Source organism: Mytilus edulis, chromosome 1 (assembly GCF_963676685.1).
Source record: "Mytilus edulis chromosome 1, xbMytEdul2.2, whole genome shotgun sequence".
Lineage (NCBI taxonomy): Eukaryota > Metazoa > Mollusca > Bivalvia > Mytilida > Mytilidae > Mytilus > Mytilus edulis.
Genome location: NC_092344.1, coordinates 9,738,963 through 9,766,614, shown reverse-complemented (window position 1 = coordinate 9,766,614; position 27,652 = coordinate 9,738,963). Strand labels below are relative to the sequence as shown.

At 31.3% G+C, this 27,652-nt stretch overlaps 2 protein-coding genes across 3 annotated transcripts in view; both read right to left on the bottom strand.

Annotated features, from left to right (window-relative positions):
- The window catches only part of LOC139523529 (uncharacterized), a 31,619-nt gene extending 11,608 nt beyond the window's left edge, over window positions 1–20,011 (bottom strand). Inside the window, exon 1 of the mRNA XM_071317636.1 lies at window positions 19,989–20,011. Within this exon, the coding sequence (XP_071173737.1) occupies window positions 19,989–19,996 (8 nt within the window). The 5' untranslated portion in view covers window positions 19,997–20,011. The remainder of the gene's footprint in view (window positions 1–19,988) is intronic.
- LOC139523542 (uncharacterized) lies at window positions 11,441–19,654 on the bottom strand. Of its 2 annotated transcripts, XM_071317657.1 has the most exons (7): window positions 19,511–19,618; window positions 15,998–16,155; window positions 15,570–15,639; window positions 14,255–14,389; window positions 13,398–13,448; window positions 12,639–12,774; window positions 11,441–12,052 (listed from the first exon to the last, which is right to left on the bottom strand). In XM_071317657.1, exons 3-7 carry the CDS (start codon window positions 15,630–15,632, stop codon window positions 11,931–11,933), a joined length of 507 nt encoding a protein of 168 aa, XP_071173758.1. In that variant the 5' UTR covers window positions 15,633–15,639; window positions 15,998–16,155; window positions 19,511–19,618; the 3' UTR covers window positions 11,441–11,930. The 2 variants fall into 2 exon arrangements, with proteins under 2 accessions (XP_071173758.1, XP_071173750.1); XM_071317649.1 differs by lacking the exon at window positions 15,998–16,155 and having other exon boundaries at window positions 19,511–19,654.
- Window positions 20,012–27,652: the final 7,641 nt, after the last annotated feature.

The window sequence follows — 27,652 nt, the reverse complement described above, 5'->3', positions numbered from 1 at the left end:
ACGTGGTTCTAAACAAATAAATGACATAAGTAAGGTTTGTTTTTCTATCACTATTTGTGATGGATGCTAATTAACTTTAATGTGTAACAAAAATAATAATATTATTCTATTTGAAATCTCAACAAATGCATAATATGAATTTTATTTTTGAGTAATGATGTATTCCATAAAGGTTATTTTCTTCTTCGTTATCATCATCTTCAATAAGTTTAAGAACGGTGTCACCAGAAAGATTATTAGATGGGTTAGCTTTTGATTTCTTCCATCTATATTTTCTGTTTCTGTGATTTTTATTTTTTTCTCTTCATGCTAAAACATTTAAAAAAAACAACATTTTTCTTACTGATATTTATTTACATTACGCAGATTAACTCTGGTTTATATACTGGTTACCAATGTAGACGTCAAATTGGTGTCATTCATAACAATTATACGGAATCCACATTATATATGCGATCATTCTTGGTTGAAATTAATATTACTAACACTACAGGGAGAGCACTCTTTAAAAATCACCTACACGTTTTAATCACATTGTATTGTTAATTAAATATTAAGCTTCTCAATGATCAAAAATAAGTGTTTGTCAAACTGCTATGTGATCAACGAAAATGAAAATTAAACGAGCCAAATTAATATAAGTCAAAGTGTTGGATACCACCTTAATATTACACTTTTGGAAGCCATAGTGAGCTAAAGTAAACAGGCGGTAATCCCGCCTACCTAATGAATTGAAATATCAGTTTTAATTCCAGTGTCTGATGATCTAACAGCCAAACAAGGTTTACAAGCAAAGCATTTAAATTCTTGATTTATTTCAATTGTAACAGTAAACAAAAAAAAGCACCCAACAAACACAAACAAATATAAAAGATAACAATCACTATATTGAAGGGTGAAACGTTGCCTAATCATCTCACAGTAAAATATCAAAAACTCAATTTTACTGAAAGTTTCTTTCAACAACAACTAATCAATACACCATGTTCGCCAAGCTAGACTGTTATATCAGTCAGCGTGCAATATTTTATACTCGTGATGTTCTGTAAAAATTTGCCATTTACCATGAAATTCTTCGAATTAAACCAAACATAAAGGATCAAGACAAAACATAAAGCCATGAATATTACTGAAATGACAATAAATTTAAACCAGAGTAATGTTTTATATACATCCGTTCATACCACCACAAACTTACATCTATTTATATTTTACATTAATATCAGCCGTCCTCTTTCCAGCAGATAAATGTAATAGATTCGGTATTTAATATGCAGAAATCAATATCACCAAAGACTTCGTAAATATCCTATAGCAGCATAGAGTATACATAGTAATATGTAGAACTATAACATACTCCTTGTTCACTTGTTGAAAAGAAAATAAACATCTTTTTGTGTATTCTTAAATATCAAAATTCAAAACATATCACAACTTTAGATTGTTTTCTGATCACGTCATATTTCTTACAACAATAATGTTATTTAAGGTAGATCATAAGTATATTTTTTGTGACAGAGTTTTCTTATAATTTGCCAAAATGAAGATTTTTATATGCTTTTTTCAAAAATATAATAAAAAGTATGGGTCATTATGCTATTTTTCCAACTATGAGTCGTTGAAAATTTCCTAAATTTGGTTAGTTTGTTCATGAAAAAGCACATTAGTGTGCATAAAAAAATTCTATGAGATAAAATTTTGAAATAAATTGTGAGAAGATACATTTCATAATATGTTTAAAGAAAATAAAAATAAAACATGGTGTCATCGAACTTTTTTTCTTGCTACAAGTAAAAATAAAAAAAAATACCTATAAGCCAAGTATAAATTTTGTACTAAAAGAGTTATCTATCTTAAATGGCTCATTTAAAAAGAATGATTTAAAAAAACCCAAAATTTGATATTTGTTTGAATGTTTTAAATAATAAATGTCTCCAAATTTGCAGATTTGGGCAAATAACTAGACTGATTTTGTACTGTGATTGCACAATCCAAGATGGCGGTATACAATGAATCTACCTTAACTGCACCTAAGCCACTAACATACATGTAATATGAACATGTTCGACATTATGTACAAATAGATCCTTTTTGTAAATTTACGCGGAAGTATAATGTTACAAACACACTGGATAAACCAGCGTTCTTTTTGAATAACAAAATATCAAATTAACCGATGTTCAAATGAATAATTCAAAGGAAAAATATTAAATTTCTAACCATTAATCAAATCTGGTAATAATCCGTAACTAGGTGAATGTCACTTACTTGTCAGCCAAATTAGTTTGAAACTGTCATTTTATCAGATTTTGATATTTTTCAAAAGACGGTATGATAAATAATTTAAGATCTTCAGTCTTTTTGAAAATTGAAACACTTTAGCATGCAAAGCCGTAAATTTAGTAGTGTTTAAATATATTGATTACAATTAATTAAGATCTGTTCAGTTTATGTTTTGAAAGTTCAGTAACTGTTCTTAACATGTATACATCCACATCATACTAAGTTGTCTGAAAAGATAAAGAATAGTACTGAATTGACTGCAAGCAAAGTTCTAACAGTACTTAATGTGCTACAGTGAATGATTTCTTTCCCACACATTGCGAATTGATCAAACGAAACCATTGTTTATTCAAATACCTGATATTCACAACATATTTGATCTGAGTCGAAAACAATTACTTATAATTTGATAATTGTTGATTCATACACAGCTGTCTTGATATTGTCTTATTCATAGACTGTGCAACTTACTACTGCATTGCATACTGGTAGACAATCAAGTGGATATGTGATACCAAGTGACAATGTACAATTATTTTACCTGAATCATGTTTATTGAGAATCGACTTTTAAAAAAATCATTTAATAAGTAAAACCAAGTTATATTACATTCCTTATACTATTATCAGTCCACCAAGACAACAACGTCATGATATGATGAACTATGCTTGCTAATATATATGAATTTACAATTAGTTTCACAATAATTGCATTGTCATTCAAAGCATTATCCTGTGAAAATCTAATTTTTCGAAGTCATGTACAGAAATAACTTATCAAGGATTTCCAAATTGTCTCCTAAACAAACCATAAACTAATTTATCGGTAATTTGTACATTTTTCCTTTGATGTTTACTCGCTGATAATGTCAGTATCAGTGGACTGGCCGTGATATGAAAATTATTGGGTTAGTACGCAAATGACATGCGTGAATGCAACGCGTAAGGATCTACTTTCCCCTTTCATTCACAAAATTGCGCGTGATTTTTATCGCAGAAACGCACGAAATTGTTGGCGAATGAAATACTTGACATTGATTATAACTTTCACAAAGTTACTTTAGCCTATTTTGTTGTGAAAATGTGAACAGAAAATGCATGAAAAAGCCGACAGACTTAAAAAAAAATGCGTTATCTATAATTGATATACGAAGTACAACACATCGTCCATGTTGTTCCATACCGAGTTTTTATTCATACAATACCAATACATAGCCTGGTGCCGTTCCAAATAGTTTTCTTTTTCTGTTTCTTGAGAAATATTTGTTTTACCTGTTCAGTCACTATACAGAGTTACAATTCATATTTAAACGCAACACATAAATAGTGACCAAAAAGGTACCGCTATCGCATGAGAGAAGCTAGAAAAAAATGAAATCTACGCATTTTCGACATTTTTGTGAGACCATCATATACAATTTTAAAAGATGTGGTTTCATTGTCAATTTCAAGACAGATATTCATAGAAGAAAGAACAAAAAAGTGAACTTATTCATATGCGGATCTAGGATAAATTTTAAAAAGGGGGTAACCGGGGCACCATCTATTAAAATGTTTGAAATAATTATGAAGTAGACAAGAAATGAGCTTGTTCAGATAATTTACAAATTACAGTCAGCTTTAAGTAAAATATAATTATAACTTGACGTCGTTGAACTTAAAAATGATGATCGATGAAAAATCTGCTCATTCATATCGTATCCTTCTAATGTTCTGACTTACTATGCTCGAGGGGGGATAGGACCTTAATCGGGACTCCGGGATCAGATGTCTTTAAGCTCGTGATTTCGGGATATCGGGATTTACTTTATTTAAATCACAGGAGTTTGAAATTCTGTCACTAAGGGGTTAAAAAAATACCAAAGTCGACTATCACAGTAGCTTCGAGAGAAGCTCTACTGTGATAGTCGACTTTGGTATATTTTTAACCCCTTATTGATAGGATTTCAAACTCCTGTGATTTAAATTCAGAAGAGAGCTCTACTGTGACAGTCGACTTTGGTATATTTTTAACCCCTTATTGATAGGATTTCAAACTCCTGTGATTTAAATTCGGGACCTCGTGATTTCGTGTTTTTAAACCCGGGATTTCGGGAACAGGACCCTCCTACCCCCCTCTATGTTAATGCTTTGTGACAAATAAAGAAATCTGACTTACCGGTATGTTACCATTATATTTGCCATTGTTAGAGTCATGTCCAAAGCAGAATACTAATGAAATACATGCAATAATTCTTTGTTCAATACTTTGTGAAAGAGAACGCCATGTTTACTGCACTCTGACAAAATTTAAAATGACGTAATGCAGCCTGTGACGTCAATTGTGATTCGCCGTGATTCGAAGCGAAAAAGAAGTTCGTTTGTTATTTTATCTATCATTGTAGTAATTTTTATTTTTTTAAATTACCGATAAACAGAATAAAGGACTTTTGTTTTTGATACTGACTTTATCACAGAAAATATCAGGCTCGCCCGACATATTCTGGTTGCTGTTTCCTTGTCATGTATCCCATATATCATATCATTGAATATATGACTGTTTGACGCCAGCAATAGCTTGGTAGTTTTTCATTCACGTATAAACAACGGCTTCCGTTATTCGATTTATTGATCGATAAAATGATTGATTGATTTTAATAGTGTTTGACACGCCTAGGTATAGATATATGTACTCGTATATTCAGGACGATAACATATTTACTATATAAACATATACTTTGTGTGCTTTGTACTATAACAATACCTTCACATTGCTTTGTACTATAACAATACCTTCACATTGCTTTGTACTATAACAATACCTTCACATTGCTTTTGATTGAATGTGTAAGTTCCCATGGTCACAATGTGTAGAAAACCCTTAGACACACGATTCTGAACATGAGTTGATATGTGTTGCCCCTTTTTTCTGAATATTGCGTACTTAATTGGGTGTAAAAACATAAAACAACATAACAATATACTCAAAGGAAATAATGAAATAATGAAGAAAAAAAAATATGGACAATTGTTGAATTCATTTATTAGCTTTGATGCAACAGTACATACAATGATAACATAATGGAAACAACAATCAGGCGTTCTTGTATATGGTGTATCACAGTTCCCCCTTTACATTTAGAAAGAATAGGAGAAATTACGACACTTGATAAGGGACTTTCCGATTTGAAATTGATTAGGAGTTTTTTAATTTGTTATTTTAATTTTTAGAAAAAGAACGTCAATTTAAAAAAAATCAGGAAGTAGCCATAAACAATTAGACCCACTGTTAAATCACCTCAGGAAGTATCTATAAACCATTAGACCCACGAGAACAGGCAACATGACACGAAATGAAAAGGCCGCCAGTACTTTGTAGATACAAATCTGTTTTCGAGCATAATTTTAATATTACTATTAAATAAAGAGTTATATCAGGTTTATTTTTAATCTTTATATTTTGTTAAAGACGAGAAGTAATAACTTCGTAGTGCATAAATTATTTACACTGACAGTTTACAAACAATACTCACATTATGAATAAATGTAATTTTACTTTTATTGCCAAATATTGCATAGTAGGTTGACATTTATAACGTTTCAAATTATACTTGTTTACCTAAACCATGTTGCTATCTTATTTACAATTTAATGCGTGATAAAAACATATGTTTAGTGTATGTGTACTTGAGGTCTGCCTCATATCTTGACTTACATCTAGATATTGACAATGAGGGTCGGTTGAAAACAAAATTTTACGACAAAGGAGATGATTTCAGCTTTCCAATTGGGAACTTTCCATTTCTATGTAGCAACATGCCAGCAGCACCTACATACGGGGTATATATCTCCCAATTGATAGATATTCATGTGCTTACATTTCCTATCAGGATTTTCTTGATAGAGGGTTGCATGAATGTGACCTACCGAATTTTAATATTTACCGGATTTGTTATCACATAAGCAACACGACGGGTGCCACATGTGGAGCAGGATCTGCTTACCCTTCCGGAGCACCTGAGATCAAACCCTAGTTTTTTGGTGGGGTTCGCGTTGCTTATTCTTTAGTTTTCTATGTTGTGTCATGTGTGCTGTTGTTGGTTTGTCTTTTTCACATTTAGTCATGGCGTCGTCAGTTTGCTTTAGATTTATGAGTTTGACTGTCCCTTTGGTATCTTTCGTCCTTCTTTTGTGATTTTACATTCAGGTTATGGTAAACATGGTGAAGGTTGTCGCCTGTAAAAAACGTTAAGATTCGCTGCATTTGTTTGTTGGTTATCCTGTTTGAATGGTTTACGCTAGCCATTTTGGGGCCTTTTATGATTGCTATTCAGTATGCATCTAGGCTCTGTGTTGTATACCGTACTTATAATGGTTAACTTTTACGAATTGTTACTTGGATACATTGACACTCCTACCAGAAAATACACTGAAGATGATATTATCAAAATGCTGGACTTTTTGAACGACAATATATTTGTTGAGTTTGGAGGATTATATTTCAACAGACAGTCGGTATTCCAATGGGTACTAGTTGTGCGCCCTGCTGGCCGATTTGTTTTTGTACTCGTATGAAGCGGAATTCATTCAGAACCTTCTAAAAGACAAAAAGAAAAAGCAACTTGCGAAATTCTTCAATTTTACTTTCCGATATATTGATGATGTTCTATCATTGAATAACCCATATTTCAGACAATACTTAGATCTCATTTATCCCAGCGATCTTGAAATTAAGGATAGTACTGATACTAGAAGGACTGCTTCATACCTTGATCTTTTCCTCAATATTGACGCAGATGGACGACTTCACATTGTTATATCGTAGTTCGTTTATGTGTGTGTAACATTTTTACGTTTTGTTTCCGTTGTGTCGTTTGTTTTCTATTATATTTTAGTGTGAATTCACATTACTATAAGACGTGTCAAGGTACTTTCCTATCCTAAATTCATGTATTTGGTTTTGATGTTATATTTGTTATTCTCATCGGATTTTGTCTAATCCTTAGTCCGTTTATGTGTGTGTTACATTTTAATGTTGTGTCGTTGTTCTCTTATATTTAATGCGTTTCCCTCAGTTTTGTTATCCCTATTTTGTTTTTTGTCCATAGATATACGAGCTTTTAACAGCGGTATACTACTGTTGCCTTTATTTATCTACCACATCTTCTTATATCTATATATGCGTTTTAAAAAGGAAATGTTTTTTAACGGATTGGGACGGAAGGATATATATATATGCGTACAGATTTTCTCATGAAACCTTGAAAATTTCAGAAGTGACTTTGGAAACAACTGCAACTGTTTCTTTTTTTCTTTTGTGTGTATTTCGATATTAGCGTCACTGATGAGTCCTGGGTAGACGAAACGCGCGTTTGGTGTACTAAATTAAAATCCTGGTACCTTTGATTACTATTAAGAGGGACCAATTCAAATTACTAGTAGATAAATTGTAGTCTTAAACGGTCATTTTGATCCTAACATGATCTACAAAGGCGAATGGTACTGTTCAGAAACTTTGCTTGCAATCACAACTGTTCATTTTCTTTCAGACAACTCCGTATGATGTTGATGTGTACATGTTAATATCAATGATAACTGAACAGTCTGAATATAAACTGAACTATATCTTATTTATCTGTAATCAATCTGTCTGAACAATACTGAATTAACCGCATGGGATGAATCTTACAATTAAGTTAAAGACTGAAAATAAAAATCTGATCAAAATGACTGTTTCAGATCAGAATTGATTGGCTTGAAGGGGACATTCACCTAGTCGCAAATTATATGATTCAGTGCTAGAATTTCATTTGTTCACTTCTCATTTTCAAAATATTGTTTTGACATTTCATTGAACATATACACCTTTGGTTAATCCAGTGTGTGATCTACGTTATCCTTTTTTTGAATTTACAAAAAAAATGGCTCCATCTATCTATGTGCATATGTCCGTGTTACATGTATATTTTAGTGGCTTAGATACAGTTTATGAGAAAAAACATGAATTCGATAATTTCTATTTTGTAATTTGTAATAAGAAACAAATGGTGATCAAAAACAGTACATTGCAAAGATTTTTTTTAAATGTTCAACTAAGAAATACAAAGTAGATGTATATTTCCACAAGGCGTATGCCATATTTCTACGTAATACTATGTATATTGTGTGTTATGTTAGGATATTTATGAAGTCAGGCTGGCCACGTATTTAAATCGGCTATTAGATTTCGATTTTACTAGTTGCTCGAAACAGGACGGCTGATATTGATAAAAGATTCAATGTGCATGGATAAAATATAAATTCTTTTACAGTTTTTGGTGGTATGAACGGATACATAATAAACATGCCTCTGGTTTGAATTTTATTGCAATTTCAGCCCTGTTTATGGCTGTATGTTTTGTCTTGATCTTTTTTGTCTGGTGTAATTAGAAGAATTATATGGTAAATTGCAAAATAGTGGTGTATAATTAAGAAATAATTCATGGAAGCCATAGATTGTTGGAAATTTACACATGGCCTGGGCCGTGATATTCGAATTTTATCCTGAGCGTTGACGAGGGATAAAATTAACGAATATCACGGCCCAGGCCATGTGTAAATTTCCAACAATCTATGGCTTCCATGAATTATTTCGATTCTATTAGGACAAATACGGTCATTAAAAAACTGAAGCGATGGTAGACATGCTGTGTGTGTGGCTGTTCTTTTTTTTACTCCCGGTTCAAAAAAGCTCAAACATTCATAAAATCTGTAGCTTGCATGGATTGTTTCGTGAATAACCGCTAGAAAAAAATCTGTTTAATTCTTTAAATTCTCAAATCCAACATTTACCATTTTTAATTCACATGTTTTTCTCGTAAGCTACCTTCGAAACTAAAGTTGACATTTCGTAACTAAGGAGCCGCCATGTTGAATTGCTGAAATCAGTAAAATAATTTAATATGCGAAAAATGCAATAGAATAGAAAACAAAACAAAACCTACCTTACAAATCAACGTTAATACAATATTATACGAATTTCGATGGTTCACGTATCAGAAAACGTTCAACTGTAGCGTTTTCATTTGTATGACGTCATGTTTTGAAATGACTTAAATGCGTCAAAATAATTAAAAGACTTTCGCGGAATTTTATTTTATTTTTATTTTGTTGATTTTTCCGAGCTCTTATGCATTGCTTCTTTTTATTATGCATCAAAATAAGAGTTATTTGGTATTTTTTTAACTGCAATTTTTAAAACAATAAAATCGGCAAATGATTTTCAAATAGGTTCCATTACATGTGGATTTACGTGGGAAGTATATCGTAACAGCCATTATTATGTATATCTCTGAGTCTGCGCTAAGTATAGATATATGGAGATTTTTATCACGGTGTTGTTTACAAAGCGAAAGAAGCACGTCATATTAGAATGATTAAGAATAACACGAGTAAAAAAAAGTAGTGTACGCTGATTGATACAAATAAAGGCAACGGTGGTATACCGCTGTTCGAAATTCATAAATTGAGAAAAAAAAAAGAAATCTGGGTTACAAACTATAACTGAGGGAAACACATCAAATATTTGAGGAGAACTACAACACAACAGCAAAAAAACAACATTAAAATGTAACACACACAGAAACGAACTACAATATAACAATGGCCATTTTCCTGACTTGGTACAGGATATTTTAATAAAACACAAATGAAGGGTTGAACCTAGTTAAATGGCATGCCAAAAGGCTAGCTTTGAGCACATGATGTATCGGTAAGTTGTAATTGGCTTTGAAGGAGGTTGGAGTAAATGTGTGTTTTTTACTGTCCCATGATAGTGAGGTGATTGGAAGCTCTCAATCACTTTTAACCCGGCCATTAAATGATTGCTGTATTGTTTTTCTATTAACTGTCAAGTAAATTTGCATCCTTAACAACAACAAAAAAGACAAGTACTGAAGTAGTACAGATCTGAATCATTTGAGAGTACTAACTGAATGCTAGTTGACTGTTTCATATTTTGTCAAATGAGGGTCAGTTAACATTGAACATACGATAGTGTTCTTCATCATTGACGGCTATACGGGACCTATGGTATTCCTTACATTAACGTCATTTATCCCATGGTGGATAGTTGTTTCATTGTCAATCATACCACCTAGTTTTTTTTGGTCAATGAAGTGGTCATTGTCAACTTGGTTTAGGAGTTTGAGCATAAAAGGTGCAATGTATATACATGTGTGAGTAAAATCAGATGCCAACATGAGATAATATGTCAGTTTTCATTTTTATAAATTTCCTGTTAACAAAACTTTGAATTTTTCGAAAAACTAAGGATGTTCTTATCCCAGGCATAGATTACCTTTGCCGTATTAGGCACAACTTTTTGGAACTTTGAATCCTTAATGCTCGTCGACTTTGTACTTGTTTGGCTTGATAAATATTTTGATATGAGCGTCACTGATGAGTCTTATGTAGACGAAACGTGCGTCTGGCGTACTAAATTAAAATCCTGGTACCTTTGATAACTATTTACACCACTGGGTCGATGCCATTGCTGGTGGACGTTTCGCCCCCGAGGGTATCACCAGCCCAGTAGTCAACACTTCGGTGTTGACATGAATATCAATAATGTGATCATTTTTATAAATTTTCTATTAACAAAACTTTGAATTTTTCGACAAAACTAAGGATGTTCTTATCCCGGGCATAAATTACCTTAGTCGTATTTGGCACAACTTTTTGGAACTATGAATCCTTAATGCTCTTCAACTTTGTACTTGTTTGGCTTTATATATGTTTTGATATGAGCGTCATTGATGAGTCTTATTTAGACGAAACGCGCGTCTGGCGTACTAAGTTATAATCCTGGTACCTTTGATAACTATTTGTCATATGAATTGTCTTGAGTTACATCATTGATGAATTCAGTTCGTTGTGATTCACATGAAAATCAACAACAACAAAGAAACAACACTTATGTCTGATTTTTGCGAGCTCAAAAATGTCAAGTGAAATTTGATTTTTTGGGTGGGATATACTCTGATCTGAATTTTTTGTACTTTATACAGTTTTAGAATCTATCAAACAGTTTTGTTTATCGTGAAATTGCCAAAAAAAAGTTCACACAGATTTTACATTTTCTGCAAGTTTGAGTACTCCTTCTAACCCGTTGTATTTGTCAAATAAAAATGACCATAATATTATCAGTGTTAAGTATTTATTTATTAATGGTAACAATTACAGTTTGAATTAAACATTCGTCTTAGAAATGAGAGATTCAGCTAGCTATAAAACCAGGTTTAATGCGCCATACAAATGAAAGGTTTCGATAGAAACCAAATTTAATCAATCATTTTAACATCATTTGATTTATCACTTTTGTTTTGAATATTCCTCGGAGTTCGGTATTTTTGTTATTGCACTTTTCCTGAGTATGTTTTAAATTTGCTATAACATTTGAGAACAAAATCACGTATTCATTTTAAACAAACGCAAAGCAAATCTGAAAACTTTTTTTTTATATAACTACCACTGAAGGCAATGAGAAACGCACTGACAACACACTTTCATATATATTGCATAATATACCATACAGAAGTGTCTAAAATATCTTGATGCAAAAATTAAAAAAAAAAAAGTTGCGATGATACAAAAGTACTAAAGTATGAAGAGGCACTTCTATTGTCCAAATCAATAGCATCTAATGGTTCTGTACCAACAGATATAACAGGTGTATTTGTACCACCATCTCCTTCTGCAACATCGACCAATGTAGTAATAATAATAACATGCTCTTTTTTGGATGCCGTGTTCTGCAAGTATAAGAAAAATGGCTTAAATAGATACTGATCATTCATGTACTATTGTCAATTTAGCAGTATATTTAGTTGCAATAAAGTACTAGGTTTTGCTAGCCACCAGACCAGACTCACTAAATTTCATCAATATAATCGAACTATTAACAACCGTTATACAAGTTTAGCTAGCTTTATAAACAGGTTAACCTATCAATTTCTGCGGAAATACCTGTACCAACTTCGGAAAAGACAGTTGTTTTCAATTAGTGTTGTTGGTTGATAAAGTATAAAGTTTGATTTGTAGCTCCCCTATTTGGGTTTACCAAGGAGTTGTTTTTGTTATTCTTTTTTATAGTCAATTTGTATTTAGCTTTTGCTGATATTTTGTATCTAAATACTTCAAGTCCGAAGAACCTAAACGAGTCTTGTATTTTTTTTATTTGAACTTTCTTTGCGGGACTGCACGATTGAGGAGTTGTTTGTTGTTTGCCACACATTTTTTGTAAATATTTTATGCATCTAAGGAGAATATTTAACAACTTTATTTCTTGGGAAACTCTTCTATAAAGTTATCGATTAAATTGAAACTTAAAAGGCATACCTGTGTTACAATGAACAGCCTTAACATAAGCAATATCTAAATCTCCACACTCTTCTTTGATTTCTGCTTTGGTGTCATTCGGGATGCTTTCGTCATCTTCAAAAGCTTCATGGCATGTTTTGGAATCTGAAGGGTCCTGTGAAGGAAAATCAATTAACAAGGTTAATGATATATATTTAGTATCGTCTCACATAATATGAAATAAGAATTTCTAAGATAACTAAGTTATTTTTGAAAACAAAATTTGTAGAGTTTAGATAGTCTAGAAATATGCATGCTTGCGTAAGTATTATTTTCTTCATTCATAGTCAATAACTATTTTCAAAATATGGTTGTGAAAAGCAAGACATTTCTACAAACTCTGAATATTGACACCAAAGCAATCCTTTAGTATTTTAAATGAATTTTAATTTACAATAGTGTCCACACCAGATGCTTGTGTTTTTTTTTATCAACAGCCATTGATTTAAAGGTCTCGTAATTTGAAATTTTAAATAATGATTTTCCATTAGACGAGAATCGGTGCTTCGGACGAAGAGATGTCTCATTTGCACTCATACAACATCTTCTTATATATAAATTATTTATAACAAAAACTCTGGTTGCAAACCAATAACATAAATGTATCAATTGAATCATTGGAGAATTGTCATGCAAAGTTCTGTAAAAACTGGTTTTGAAGGGATTTAATTATGTGAATCCTTGTTTGGTCAGTTTCATTTCCCTTGAAAACATTTGTTGACATTTATTTGCATTTACCTCATAAAACTTAACATTGCAGGTTCCGTTGTACTTGATGATTGAATACTCCTAAAAGAACCAAAGGAAAATGAATAAGAATGCTTGATATAAGTGACCATTTTAACATTATTACATCAATGAAAGAAGATTATAAGCCATGTCGTCTAAAAGACTCAGTTTTGTTGACACATAAATAATTGTTTTAAGTATATGTAGCTACAGTGTTCACGTATGTTTGTTCATAAAATTGAAATGAAGACTGAGTATTGAGAATATAATCATTTGCATTTGTATGCTTAGTTTTAATATTACATTACATGATGGTGATGGTAGTAAACTATAAATAGCTTTGATACATTAAGGTTAAGGTACGATAATAGCTGTAATATTGACAATGTGTAAAATAGCCCGTTGGAATAAAACGAAAGAAATTAAACTTTTTATAAGAGAAGATCTAACAGTTAAACAAATTGGTATAATTCAATTGTATACATCTGGTTCTATGAACTTTAAAAATTTACTAAAGATGCATAATTCAGGATATTTTGCATCTCGTATGCGTGTTTTCACCAACTTGACAGTATGGAGCCTCGATATATTTGTAGATTTTGAAATATAGACATGTTCGAATAGAACAGTCGATTGTACGTGCAGCAATTCTGCAGAAAAAACTCAACAGAAAGATAGAAGATTAAATCTGCATCTCTGCCCCTTACCAACCTTTTTTTTTTTAATTAAATCTAAAATAATGGGCAATAATTTCATCGAGAAGAGAAATTGGAGTTTATCATTTCATGTTCGGTCCTATTTAAATTGATTTTCTTTCTTGAAAACATATAAAACAAAATATATTTATACATAAATTGTCATCTTACTTTGTCTTTACTGGTAATTTCGTCTGCCAGTATAACACCATCTTTCTTGATTATTGCAATATCTGTGTTCCCTATTTCAACATCAATGACGTCATATTCCCCACCTTTATTGTCTTTCAATACGTTTTCTGATACCTGTTAATTACATCTTAATTAGTTACTGTTCAATTTTTCACAGAGTTTCATTCGTATTCAAACATATACATGAATGTGTCTTACATGTGTTTTGACATGCATAATCTATCTTTAATTTTGCATCAATATGAAGGCAAAAGTAGTATACCGGTGTTCAAAAGTCATAAATCGATTGATGACAGTTTACGTTCTATAATTAATTTAAACGTAACAATAAAAGATTTTCGGAGTTCAGTATTTCTGTGATTTTTTTTTGTACACACAAGAATTCATATATATGAAATATGAAATGAAAATTAAGAATGTGTCAAAGAGACAACCATCCGACCAAAAAGTATAAACAGACCAAGGCCATCACTGGATCTTCGACATAGCGGATGCAACTTTAGCAAAAACATACTCACGTTCAGTGACATTTGAAGTCATACTAACTTTGAATCATATAAATGAAGTAAAATATAAAAAACCATACAAGACTAACAAAATCAAGAGGCTCCTGAATTGGGACAGGCGCAAATATACGGCGGGGTTTAACGTATTCTGTTAGGTTGCAACCCTCTCCTACACCTGAAGCCAATGTAAAATAAACAAACACAAAGCAATCTGCACATAAAAACTCAGTTTAAAAGAAATCTGATGTCAGGAAAGGAAACAGAAGAAACCAAACAAAGGACAATGCATAAATTAACAAAAGACTACTACCAGTTACTGACATGCCAGCTCCAGACCTCTATAAAAATAATTGTATGATATGTATTCATCATATGAAAATGAAGCACACTCCGATCGGTTATAAAATCGTAGGATGTATGAGAGCATTATAACCCGAATCGGCTAGCAAACTGATTGTTATGTATTATCGTTAATCATTTTAACGAGATGTTTTTTCTCGATTGAGCCGCTACGGTATCGCTATATTGCCTGTGTTAAAGATGATGATTTTATTGATATCGAAACGTGCTCACTTAGTTTCTAGCGATAATTGTTCATATAAATATACTGTGGTGCGAAAAGAAATTATCAGTCAGTAAGATAAAAGAAAATTTCGTAACATAGCGACAAATGTATTTGTTTCCAATGACAAAATACTATGAGTGAATCAATGTTATTTCCCAAAAAACTGCCAGGTCAAATGACCTGACAAAGTATCGTCACTATATCCATATGAAAAACTCATTACCTTCGATGCTTCAAACATACTGGCACTCAACAAAATGAACGATAAAACTATCCATCTATACATTTTCTCACTACAAAAGATAGTTGATCATGAAATAATAAAACCTGTCATGCTTATCAATATTTTCTAAACGAATTTAACCTACAGAAGGGCTTAACAATTCATTGCGACTTTTGACATATCTATTGCTGACCATTATTTTGATTAATCTAACAAAATATGTTTTAATTCGATCTACGAATGCACATATTGCATTGAATTTAAGCCAATCAAACCTTCTGTATATGCAATTTACAAATAATCTTTGTATTTTAATGTAGGATTGTATGCTTTTGACTAAATAAAGTTTTTATTAACATACTTAGTTGATGTGTAGATACATATATTATCGAATTATAAACAATATATTGATAAATCAATATACTTACTGTCAGTATCGAATCACCCTTGTGGTATTTAAATACCTATTGCCTGACCAGTATAAAAAATTGTCAACACAATTTGTCCATTTAAATTGTACAAAAGGTATTGTGAGAGCTCATAAACAGGTGGTCATTTTACTACCCAGAAACAATCTTCACTATTCCTATAAGGTAAAATTTAAATGACCAATGACCTGAATAGACTATTCTATTTAGATATGGGACATTTTAAGCCATTTCTTTTTGTGTCTCTAAATAGTCGAGATGGAAATTTCAATCAGTGAATTTAGTTTATAAAAAAAGTAGAAATATGTTTGCTTCATGGTGTTTTTAATGTGGGATGTATTTTAAGTTTTCTGATTCATGATATGGAATTAAGTGTTTTTGAAATGGATTTTTTTGGATAGCCAATCTAATTGTGAATAATTTCACAAGATGAATTATGTGTGGCTTGGTGTTCTCTAATGGGATATATTTTTATGTTGTATTACGATTCCTGAAATGGAATAGTAGTGATACTAAGTTTCATTTAATATTCAGGATCTACTTCAATTGGGATTACTGTTTAAAATATATTAAAAAGTACAAATGGCTTAGTGAATAGAAATTTCAGTGCTTTATTCTTCATTATGAAAGTGGGATTTATCAGCAATGATTCAATTGTGATTGTAAGCAAAATACATAAATTTACAATGAATATCTTTAAAAGAAAAAACATATAGTGAATCAGTGTATATAAAGTGCGAATCCAGCTAGTTCATTTTTACTGTTATATGCGGGTATGTCTATTGTAGAATAAAGGATCATGGGAAAACTGTATTTGTTTACGTTTTGAAAATATCAAGTTAAAGGATTTTAAGTTAAGTTTTAACATATTTTCATTGTGATATGTCTTTATAATATACAAACATAGCATTAAACTTCAAATAAGTGTTATAAAGCATCATAATATAGCATATCGATTATTGAAAGCGATCCATTTTAACTATAGATGCGATGAATTATCACTGTTAGTGCAGTCATTATTAATGTAGAATTTTCAAAGATGCGAGGAATTTTTATTGTAGAATTATGTGATAAATGCACTTGCAACAAATGAAAAAAAAACTTAGTTGATGGCTTTAGGATTTATGATACATGTATTTTCCAATTGAAATACAAACTTCTCATTCATTCTTCATCAAATATATAGCTTTTCAAACTTGTAACAAAAGCGATTCTCAAAATGTCATATTGTATTCTTCAGATTACGTTTCTCCTTGATTTTAACTTATATAGTGAATCACTGGAGCGTGACAGCAGCGGGCCCTCTTAAGCAGTCAGTGGGCCCCTACTTATGAAAAATTCTAGATCCGCGAATGGATGCTACCACAGAGGTAAAACCATGCACATTTTGGTTATTGTACACGAAATGCATGCTACAATTCATTTTTGTTGATTTTAGACCCTTTGGAACTCTATGTGGGCTATTTCAGCAACTAGGCAAAACATCCCCAAACTTGATACATGGTCAGATTCAGCATGTCAACGAATTCCAAATATCTATATTAAAGGACTTTTGTCTATAAATTTGGACCCCACAAAATTGAAAAAGGGACCAAAAATATGAAAAAATGCATGCATCGGATACTTTTGTTATTGAAAAGTACTTTTGTTATTGAAGGCATGACTGTAACAATAGGATGAATATACAAAAATATCTTTTTCTGGGGTCTCATTGGGGGGTTCTGATCCCGGATCCCGCTTATTGTTTTGTCAGATTCCCGTATCCCGCTTATACTATGCAGTTCTAATTTTTTTGTAATTATCCGTGTCCTGCTAGACTTCATTTCCCGTTTTTTTCTACACAATCATTTGACTTTCACCTGTCACGCTTGCAAAAAATCGGCAATCCGGCGTGACGCTTATACCCAAATGCGACCCACTATTTTACTCTATTTTGACTCATATAAAGCCCATTATAAATATATTAAAAAAGTAGCGTAGATTTTGTCATCCCTTTTTATCCCGTCTCGTTTCGTTTTTGAGCCATATAGATGTCGTATGTGACAATGAGACAACTCTCCATCCGAGTCACAATTCATAAAAGTAGACCATTATACGTCAAAATACGGTCTTCAACATGGAGTCTTGGCTCACACCGAACAGCAAGTTATAAAGGGCTCCAGTGTAAAACCTTTTAAACGGGAAAACAAAGGTGCAATCTATATCAAGATGTACGTTATTAGTGGTGAAGTGTCATGGAAATGGATAAAAAAAAATAAGGATAAAGATCTCTATACGCTTTATAAGAAACTAAATGGAATACATTTGAAATAAATGTTATTTCTATTGAATTTAGTAGAGTGTTTTAAAACAAAACTTTTATCCGTAAGTTAAACTTTATCAAATCTTTCTCTTACTTTATCTATTATTTGAGCAAGTTGGCTAAATTAAGGCTTTACAGCTAATTTCCTAATGCATGTAAAGCAAAACTTTTGTTGGCTTGCTTGCTTTGTTTGTATAATTGTTTATACAAACTTTGTAAATAAGATTGACATTTTTAAACAATATGAATAGGCATAGTTTAACCTGTATTTTTAATATTTGAATTAAATTGGGTGTTATCATAATGATTAACCAATAAAAAAAGCAAGCAAATCAACTAAAGTCTTGCTCTACATGCTTAAAGAAATGAGCTGTAATAGATAAAAAAAAATGATAATTATACAGTGAAAATGCACCGCATTTACAATACTAATGATTCGCTCCACAGTTAAAATGAAAGAATAGTATCATTATTCGACAGTAAACATGACTAGCATTACGAAATCATCATAGTGGAATTTAGTTAAATATGAAGAAACTGAATGACAAAACATATTCTACGTTATACAACTTTAATAATTGTATTAAAATGAATATTTTTTACTGCAACAACATCTCACCTGTTAGTTATAAAACACCTGCACGATCTGTTCGTGAAATGTCCTAAAAAATCACCTATTTTGGTATATATTTCACAGTTGGATGGCTTTAGGCGCGATAAATCCCGCTCTCAACTCTTACTTTGTTTTATTAGTATTATGTATTTCTGAACATATACATTTTAACTATTTTTCTTCATTTTCTTCAAAAATTAAAAAAAGTTCGTCTGTTTATTTATCATTCTACATTAGACATTTATAGCATATACAGTAAAAATGATATTTTAGGATCCGCACTTTACATACACTGGTGAATTAAATGTAGAATGCCCCATACCTAAATAGAATATTTCATTCAGGATAATTTACATGAAGAAAACAAGCTAGCTATCATTCATTTAAATTAGCTCTGTCAAAAACAAACCAGGTAAATCTACAGGTATTTAAATGACCACATGTTGATAATAGCTCTCACAATACCTTTTTGTACATTTTAAATGGACAAACTGTATTGACAATTTTTTAAACTGGTCAGGCAATAGGTAATTCACTACTACAAAGGTTATTGGATAGCCACAGTAAAAATAAAAAGTAAAAATAATTACAAACTTACAATTTTGAATTAACAGCTGTTCTTATTTGTTGTTTAAATGACCTGTAAATTTGAGAAACTATGTTAAAAATGAAACGAGCGTTCAAATGCATAGTACAACAATTTGTGGAAAAGGATTTGATAAACTCTGTTCAGTGTACACAAGGACACTTTAAATTTTATTGTATAACTTACTTTACACCAATTGCAGATACTTTTGATATACTAAGCTAGAGTTTATTCGCTTATTATAGCTAATAGAATGTTTTGTTTTTTATGAGTGAAAACAAATTGCTTAAGTTTTAGCCGATGCAATTTCGTAAAACCCTTTTCCAGGATCAGTTGCCTTAATTCCAAATGCGCTTTGACTTAATCATGTTACCCTATTACTATGAAGTTATAACTAATTGATAATAAAAAACAATGCAATAACTCTATTACAAAAGAAATCGGACAATATTTAACCAAAATTAATATATAAGATATTTGATAAAAATACCTAAACATGTGGCGCCATTTTTTGTCTTAATCTCTTCGTGTAAAAGTGGTAGTGTAGATATGCCAAGATCACAAACTCAATTCTCAAGTTAAAATATATAAGCCATTAATATAAAGGTAATAGTTCTATTATTAAGTTAAAACGTTATACTGCTTTGTTTTAAAGAAAAATGAACAAAAAATAATAAAATACGAGAAGCTAAATTTGATCAAATATATTCAGCAAATGGGATACTTATACATTATTCTTGTTTTTTTACACAATAATGCAACTTATAATATTTTATATTGTGCTTCAAAAATGTTTTCGTAGTTTGCTAATCATATAAAGTAAGTACATTTAAATTAAAGTTGAATGAACATTTTTTGCATTTATGTAGCAATATTTGAGGATTTGGCAAATTAATAGTAGTCTTTCGTTTTTTGTAATACTAAACAAATATTTGCATGTCCTTTTTTCTAACTTTATGAACAAACTAAACTGATCATTTGTGATTCTATAAGGCTGAATAACAATGCGCTACCTCAACGAGTCGTACGTTTGTAAAGACATTAACAGTAAAAACCTTTGTTTGAAACCTGTATTTGAATATGGCGAGAACCTATCGTCTGCTATATTCATTGACAAGCTGTTTGGCATTGTCAAAAAATGTTGTAGTTGACAAAAGTTAACAAATACTATCCTATTTAAATGTCGACTAATGAATGATTTTCAAAAAATTGAGCATGAAGTATACAACGACATTTAAATGACCTAATCGATCAAAAACTCGCTGGAACAAAAAACTATTTTTTAGCTAATTAATCTATATAATTTTGATATAACGTACCTTTTCTTGCCTTTGCTGAATGTCTGAAGATTATATCTGCAGCTTAATATAGTCACCTTCATGTGTTCCTTGTTGAAGTACAAGCCAATCAGATTCTTCTGGGTTTTCAATATTTGAAGATATGTCGCAATAGAGTTTTGTTCCTGATTCGATACTTAGAAAAGAATTTAATACCTTTCATATTATCTTTACTATAAAAAAATTTAAATGGGGGGAAAATGGTTTAGGTAGATACCCCATTTGAACCGCAAACTTATGAATACTCATCATTTCGCAATACAAATACAGTTAATCCTTTTTCTTCACATTGAGATTAATGCTTGACTACTTTGCAAGTGAAAATTCATCACACACAACGCGTCTCTTACGATATCTTTAATTTTTTTTTAATCCAAATGATGTGTTAATTGAAGGTAACAGGTACGTAAATGGCTTGTCCTGCGATTTTTAAAAGAAATTGTATGCACGTAGAACTTATTAAAGGATAATGAAAAATCGAAAAATTAAGTTGGTCACCGGTCTAATTTCCGAGTTCCAGGCATTTGAAAATGGTAATGAAACAACAAAAAGTACATAGACATAACGTCAAATTTGAACCAAAAATAAGACATTTGAAGCTTTTGTTTATTCTGCAGTTTAAACCAATCATACGATTTTTTTTATAAAAATCAAATGTTTTTAAGGTATTATTTTCCTTTCTTTTGATATATAATTTTCATGGGGTTACCGAACTTCTCTTTCATATATCAGCCGTTGAAAAGGTGTTGTTGACGGGATAAGAGAGAGAAAAATTATGACGTCGACGAAAGGATTATGCAACGTCAAGGCTATTTCATCAGAATTGTATTTTAGACAACGACTGCCTCATTATAATTTGTTTGCTTATTCAAATGCGCTATAGAGCATATCATCCTGCCTGGAAAAAGGATTGATTACCTATTATTGTTTTTTCAGTGATTATACGAGGTCCAAAGTATTTATAACGTATTTCTGGAATGAAAACACAATGTTTAAGGACATATGTTTAAAAATTTATTGAACAGAAACGATAAAAGATCTATCATTACTTGTACTTGTGCGGACAGTGCATAGATGTGAATATCTAAAAACAAATGTATATAAATTCAAAATTGTTTATCTTTTTTTTTCTTTTTTTTTCGGCTTCGCCGCGGTTGCCAATGTTTTCTCGGGATACCAATCTGTCTTTCTCCCACTCAGCTATGTGTTGGTATAAATTGTTCAACATAGACTTTGAACACACTTTATATGATGTTCAGATAAATGTATCCAGTCTAGATTTTAAGAGCTGTAATAATCAAGCTAACAATATACTGAATAGAAAAGCTGCGTGTGATTTTGAAGAACCGTCCGCCTCATTTTTAGACTTATACCTCGAATTTGACATAAACAGTCATCTTAGTACAAGAATCTATGACAAACGAGACGATTTTGATTTTGAAATTATCAATTTCCCTCACCTTAGTAGCAATATACCAACTTCACCTGCATATGGAATATACATTTCCCAACTTATTCTTTTTCTAAAAATGTTCATCGGAAGGTACCCAGAACTTGTTGATAAATATTCCGTATCAACTTCACAAATAATACACGATTGTCTTGATGTATAGATGTTGCGTACTGACGTTGTTTATCATCTTAAAAACGTGTTACATTATTCTTTTATCTGTCTTTATTAATATTACTTTTACTGTTAAAGTTTGTATTTTGAGATATCCTTTTGAAGTAACTCTGTGCTTATGTATCCCATCATACTTTGAACGACAAAATTATTTTATGATATGACTCTGTACTTATGTAACTTGTCATACTTTGAATGACAAAATTATTTTATTTATTAATATTACTTTTACTGTTAACCCACTTTTTTGTGATATACATTTGGCGTGACTCTGTACTTATGTATACCGTCATACTTTGAACCACACTATTATTTTATTTATTATCATTACTTTAACTGTTAATTCAGTTTTTGTTATATCTGTGTTGCGTGACTGTATTTATGCATCACGTATTACTGTTAACGACAAAATTATTTTATGTCTACCTGTGCGAATTTCAAACGCGCAATTTAACACCAGTACTCAAAACCCTACTTCCTTGATGGGTGCATTTTTCATAGACAAATAAAATCGTATAATATAATCAATATGAGGATGTTAATTTGATGTATGGCTTTTTATGCTTCTTCGTTACATTTGTTGTTTTTATAGTTATTAAGATGATAACACAATGTTGACTGCTGTACCCCTATTTTTGAAATTTTTACCTATTGTGTCTGTTTGTTTTTTTCATGCATCGGTGACAATATAATGGAATTTGATGCGACTGTCATACAAGTGAGAGGTTTAGCTAGCTATAAAACCAGGTTCAATCCACCATTTTCTACATTTGAAAATGCCTGTACCAAGTCAGGAATATGACATTTCTTGTCCATTTGTTTTTGATGCGTTTTGTTGTTTGATTTTGCCATGTGGTTGTGGACTTTCCGAATTGATTTTCCTCTGAGTTCGGTATTTTTGTGATTTTACTTGTTTCGAAGGGTTTTAGCGTATGCATTATATGTTGCAGAGATTGGAAATCACCAACAGCATTATGGACCTCGTTATTTATGCCAACAATATTCATATATAAAAAAGAAGATGTGGTATGATTGCCGATGAGACAACTATCCACAAAAGAATAATCATGTTCGTACTTCAGAATTTTTTGCATGTTTTGCGAAAATTGAGAAGAAATACGTACAGCAAAAATAAAAAACTCTAATTTTAAATGTTTATAGCAGCATTTGCACATTTATATAAACGGTATCAACTGAAATCGAAATAACTGTAATGCCGAAATTTTGCGTAATTCAAAATGAAATTGATTGATGCCAGCAGAAATTTCTATATCTTCAGTATAATATATATACTTTGCTAATTATTTTATTTTTGAAGTTGCCGGTAAAGCCGTAATTTTAAAACAGCGGATCTATATTTTTCCCTTGCCTCTTTTTCATGCTGGAAGCTTGTAATTCAGGTGGCACGGTAGTATTTCCTGGCCCATAGGGATAATGATAGCCTTTTTAGAATTTTCACCACTTTCGAACACTGCAAAAAAATCTACATTCACACTTAACTGAAGTACTTTCATTTTACTATTCAGAAATGAATTTGAATATGTATCATGACCGTTTACTTTTTTTGCTATTTTTAGAAACCTAAGGCCACTAGTAATTTTAGGTCTTTTATGGTGCAGTGAATACAAAATTTAAAAACATTCTCAAAAATTCATTTTCATCTGTATGTAAAATTATTTCATATTTTTCTACACCTGATTCATCCCTCAGTTTGGGAAAGTATGTTCAGTTGATACTGTATTTTTTGTCCAATCACACTGTTTAGATACATTTACCTAAGTAGGGTACACAAAAGAGCAACCTAAATTCTGGAATGCAAATACAACCGTGCCACCTTAACCAAGACATAACAAACTTGAAACCAGTCATGACACCTATGATGCATAGACTTCTTACTTTGGAACATATTGCAATAAAGAATACTAGTCTGCACTCATTTCTTATAAAAAAAAAATGAAACATTGCATCCCTACCCCATCTAGCAGATTTTCACTTTTTTTTCATTTTACCAATTTTTCTTAAGAAGTGAACAAAACCCAAATATATGATGTTTCAAATCAACACAGAAGGAAAACATGGTGATTTAGGAGGAATTATTGGATTGCCAACTCTGTTTATGGTTAATCTGAGTAAAAGAAACAGTTTAATCACCAAATCATGAAAACTGATATTAAAGTCCATTCCACATTTTACAGCATGCCTTACATTACTTTAAACATTTTCAGATTATGAGGGCAATACAACAAGAGTCTTTAGATTGCAGTTAACTATTATTCCGTGACCTGTTTGACAATACATGTACTAGAATACATCTCTAAGTTGACTGTTTGTCTATTTCTCATGTATGCATTAAGTTAAATTATGTCCCCTTACATAATCAATTTGCATTTATTGTGCTTTTCACTGTCAGAAAATCTTAACAACTAATGGTATTTGCATGGAAAATGAATAAACCATTTAATCTTGCTGATATAGCATCATAAATACATTCTTTGTCAAAAATAATGTCTATTCAATGTACAGAAACCCCTATTTCTATCTCTATTTCATACCAATATGAGAGCTAAATGAATAAGTAAGGACCCCTTAACCACTTACTGGTTCCCCAAAAGCTCCTGCTGGTGTCATGTAACATCAGTACTCTAATTAAACCTTAAGAAAGCTAGTATAGCTGTACTTATGTTGAAAAAAATAAGAAATTATGCAATTTATTTATTTCGGTGAAAATAATAGTACAATGTATGAACATGCAACCGTAGAATGTCGCGTCTCAAATTTCAGTGGTTGCACATGTGTCAGGCACTGCGAAAAGTTAAAGCGAGCATTTATAATTAAAAATGTATTGCAAGTTACATAAAAATAATGAAGTTCTACTTTCTATGAAAATTTTTACATTATTACCTACAGATCAGGCAAAATTTGCTGAATCAGCAATTTTTACTCTCAGGGGTGGAATTTAAGGCTTGTTTTATCATAGTTGCCCTTAATCAACTTTTTATTGATAAACTTACAAATTGCATAGGTAAAAAAAGTTCCTTCATTGATTTAGTGTAAAAATATATATCCCCCTTAAGGTGGCACGGTAGTATTTCCTGGCCCATAGGGATAATGATAGCCTTTTTAGAATTTTCACCACTTTCGAAAACTGCAAAAAAATCTACATTCACACTTAACTGAAGTACTTTCATTTTACTATTCAGAAATGAATTTGAATATGTATCATGACCGTTTACTTTTTTTGCTATTTTTAGAAACCTAAGGCCACTAGTAATTTTAGGTCTTTTATGGTGCAGTGAATACAAAATTTTAAAAAATTCTCAAAAATTCATTTTCATCTGTATGTAAAATTATTTCATATTTTTCTACACCTGATTCATCCCTCAGTTTGGGAAAGTATGTTCAGTTGATACTGTATTTTTTGTCCAATCACACTGTTTAGATACATTTACCTAAGTAGGGTACACAAAAGAGAAACCTAAATTCTGGAATGCAAATACTACCGTGCCACCTTCACAATGTTCCATTCAATTCAAATTGACTGAAAAGAAACGTGTATTCATTTCTTTTAAATTTCATTTTGAAAGACAGTTTTACTTCGGAGTTCCCGTTTGTTTATGCGGAAGGTCTCATATCACCTTTAGTCAATACGATTTTCTCGTTCAAGTCTATTGTCACTTTCTCTTGCTTACCCGTCTGAAGTAATTTCCGACATTATATTTTACAAATTTCATGTCACACAGAAAGCATTTAAACTCTTGGTTTTCAATATTTATTTGTTTATGCGGAAGGTCCCATATCACCATTAGTCAATACGATTTTCTCGTTCAAGTCTATTGTCACTTTCTCTTGCTTACCCGTCTGAAGTAATTTCCGACATTATATTTTACAAATTTCATGTCACACAGAAAGCATTTAAACTCTTGGTTTTCAATATTTATTTTTACTGAATATAAATTATTTGTTTTTAATAGCACTAGTACTTTCATTTTTAAATTCTATTTATAGACCATATCGCTGAAAGAAAGCCCTGTAAAGAAAGATTTATGCTGGAGGATTTATGTTTATATTTATATGAGAAAATGGTTGTAAAACAGTTATAACAGGAATACCAAATTAAAAAAGTATTAGTATTAACCTCTTTTTTAATTTTTGTTTCGAGGATTGAATACGTCCAAGCCGTTTTCACTCACGTTGACAGTGGTTTGGGGAAAATGATTTCTTTGAATGCAAATGACTGAATATAAGTCTGTGACAAAGTTTGCTTTGGAATTTCAATAAATAAAACGACAATATATAGTGTAAGCTTTAATTTGTTATTTTGGGAGTTTATGTGTGTAATGCATGTACGTGTTTATGATATTGTTATCAATATACTATATTTCGTTTTTACGTCCGATTTTTTATGTCTCTGATCTTTGCCGATTATCGGCGTATTGTAAGTTCATGTATGGACAGTTACCCCAAGGTATAAACAAAATAGTTCCGAGATCCATTATTTGTACTTTAAACAGTTTTGTAGAAACATATATTAATTTATATGCAAGCTTTAAGTTGGTCAGCTATTAGTAAACCCAACTCAGTCGCTCTACGGCCATCACGACATGCCAAGTTTCTTTCATTTTCATGGGAGGAAAGCACGGTTTAACTGTTACAATATATTTCATTTTACATTATTCAATTTTAGCTATATTTTTGATGAGATGCATTCAATACTCTTCCACCAAATTGACCATTATTCCGACGAAACGGAATATATTCCGACATTTTTAAAATATTTTTTATAGTGTACGGGAGAAATATCCCATAGCAACAAACGCCTATTATCCCGTTTTCCGCTAGAGGCGTTCATTTACGTACCTCTCACCTTAACGCTTCAGTGAATAGTAACATTGTGTTTCAAAATGGATTTGAATTATTTAAGATTTTTTCTTTATTTCTTATTATGTTGACCTCCCCTCAAACATTGGGTCTCATGTTTTAGAATCAACAGGGTTATAAATTTGTACCCCGATACTTTAATAATGTATCAATTTAATTTTATCCTTATTTCTAACCGCAGATTCATATATTTGAATCATGACGAGAAGATAGTGTATACCTAAACTGTCCATTTGATCTATGCACATCGCAGATTCATATGTTTGAATAATGACGGGAAGATATTGTAAACCTAAACTGGCCATTCGATCTATG

What these genes read in the sequence shown, in the direction of transcription:
- LOC139523542 (XM_071317649.1), bottom strand. Translation starts at nt 19,602, where the DNA reads ATGCATTTGAACGCTCGTTTCATTTTTAACATAGTTTCTCAAATTTAC. An exon ending in ACAGCTGTTAATTCAAAATT is followed by an intron (nt 15,640 to 19,510) that starts GTAAGTTTGTAA and finishes TATCTTTTGTAG; the next exon opens with TGAGAAAATGTATAGATGGA. An exon ending in GGCTGTTCATTGTAACACAG is followed by an intron (nt 12,053 to 12,638) that starts GTATGCCTTTTA and finishes TTATACTTGCAG; the next exon opens with AACACGGCATCCAAAAAAGA.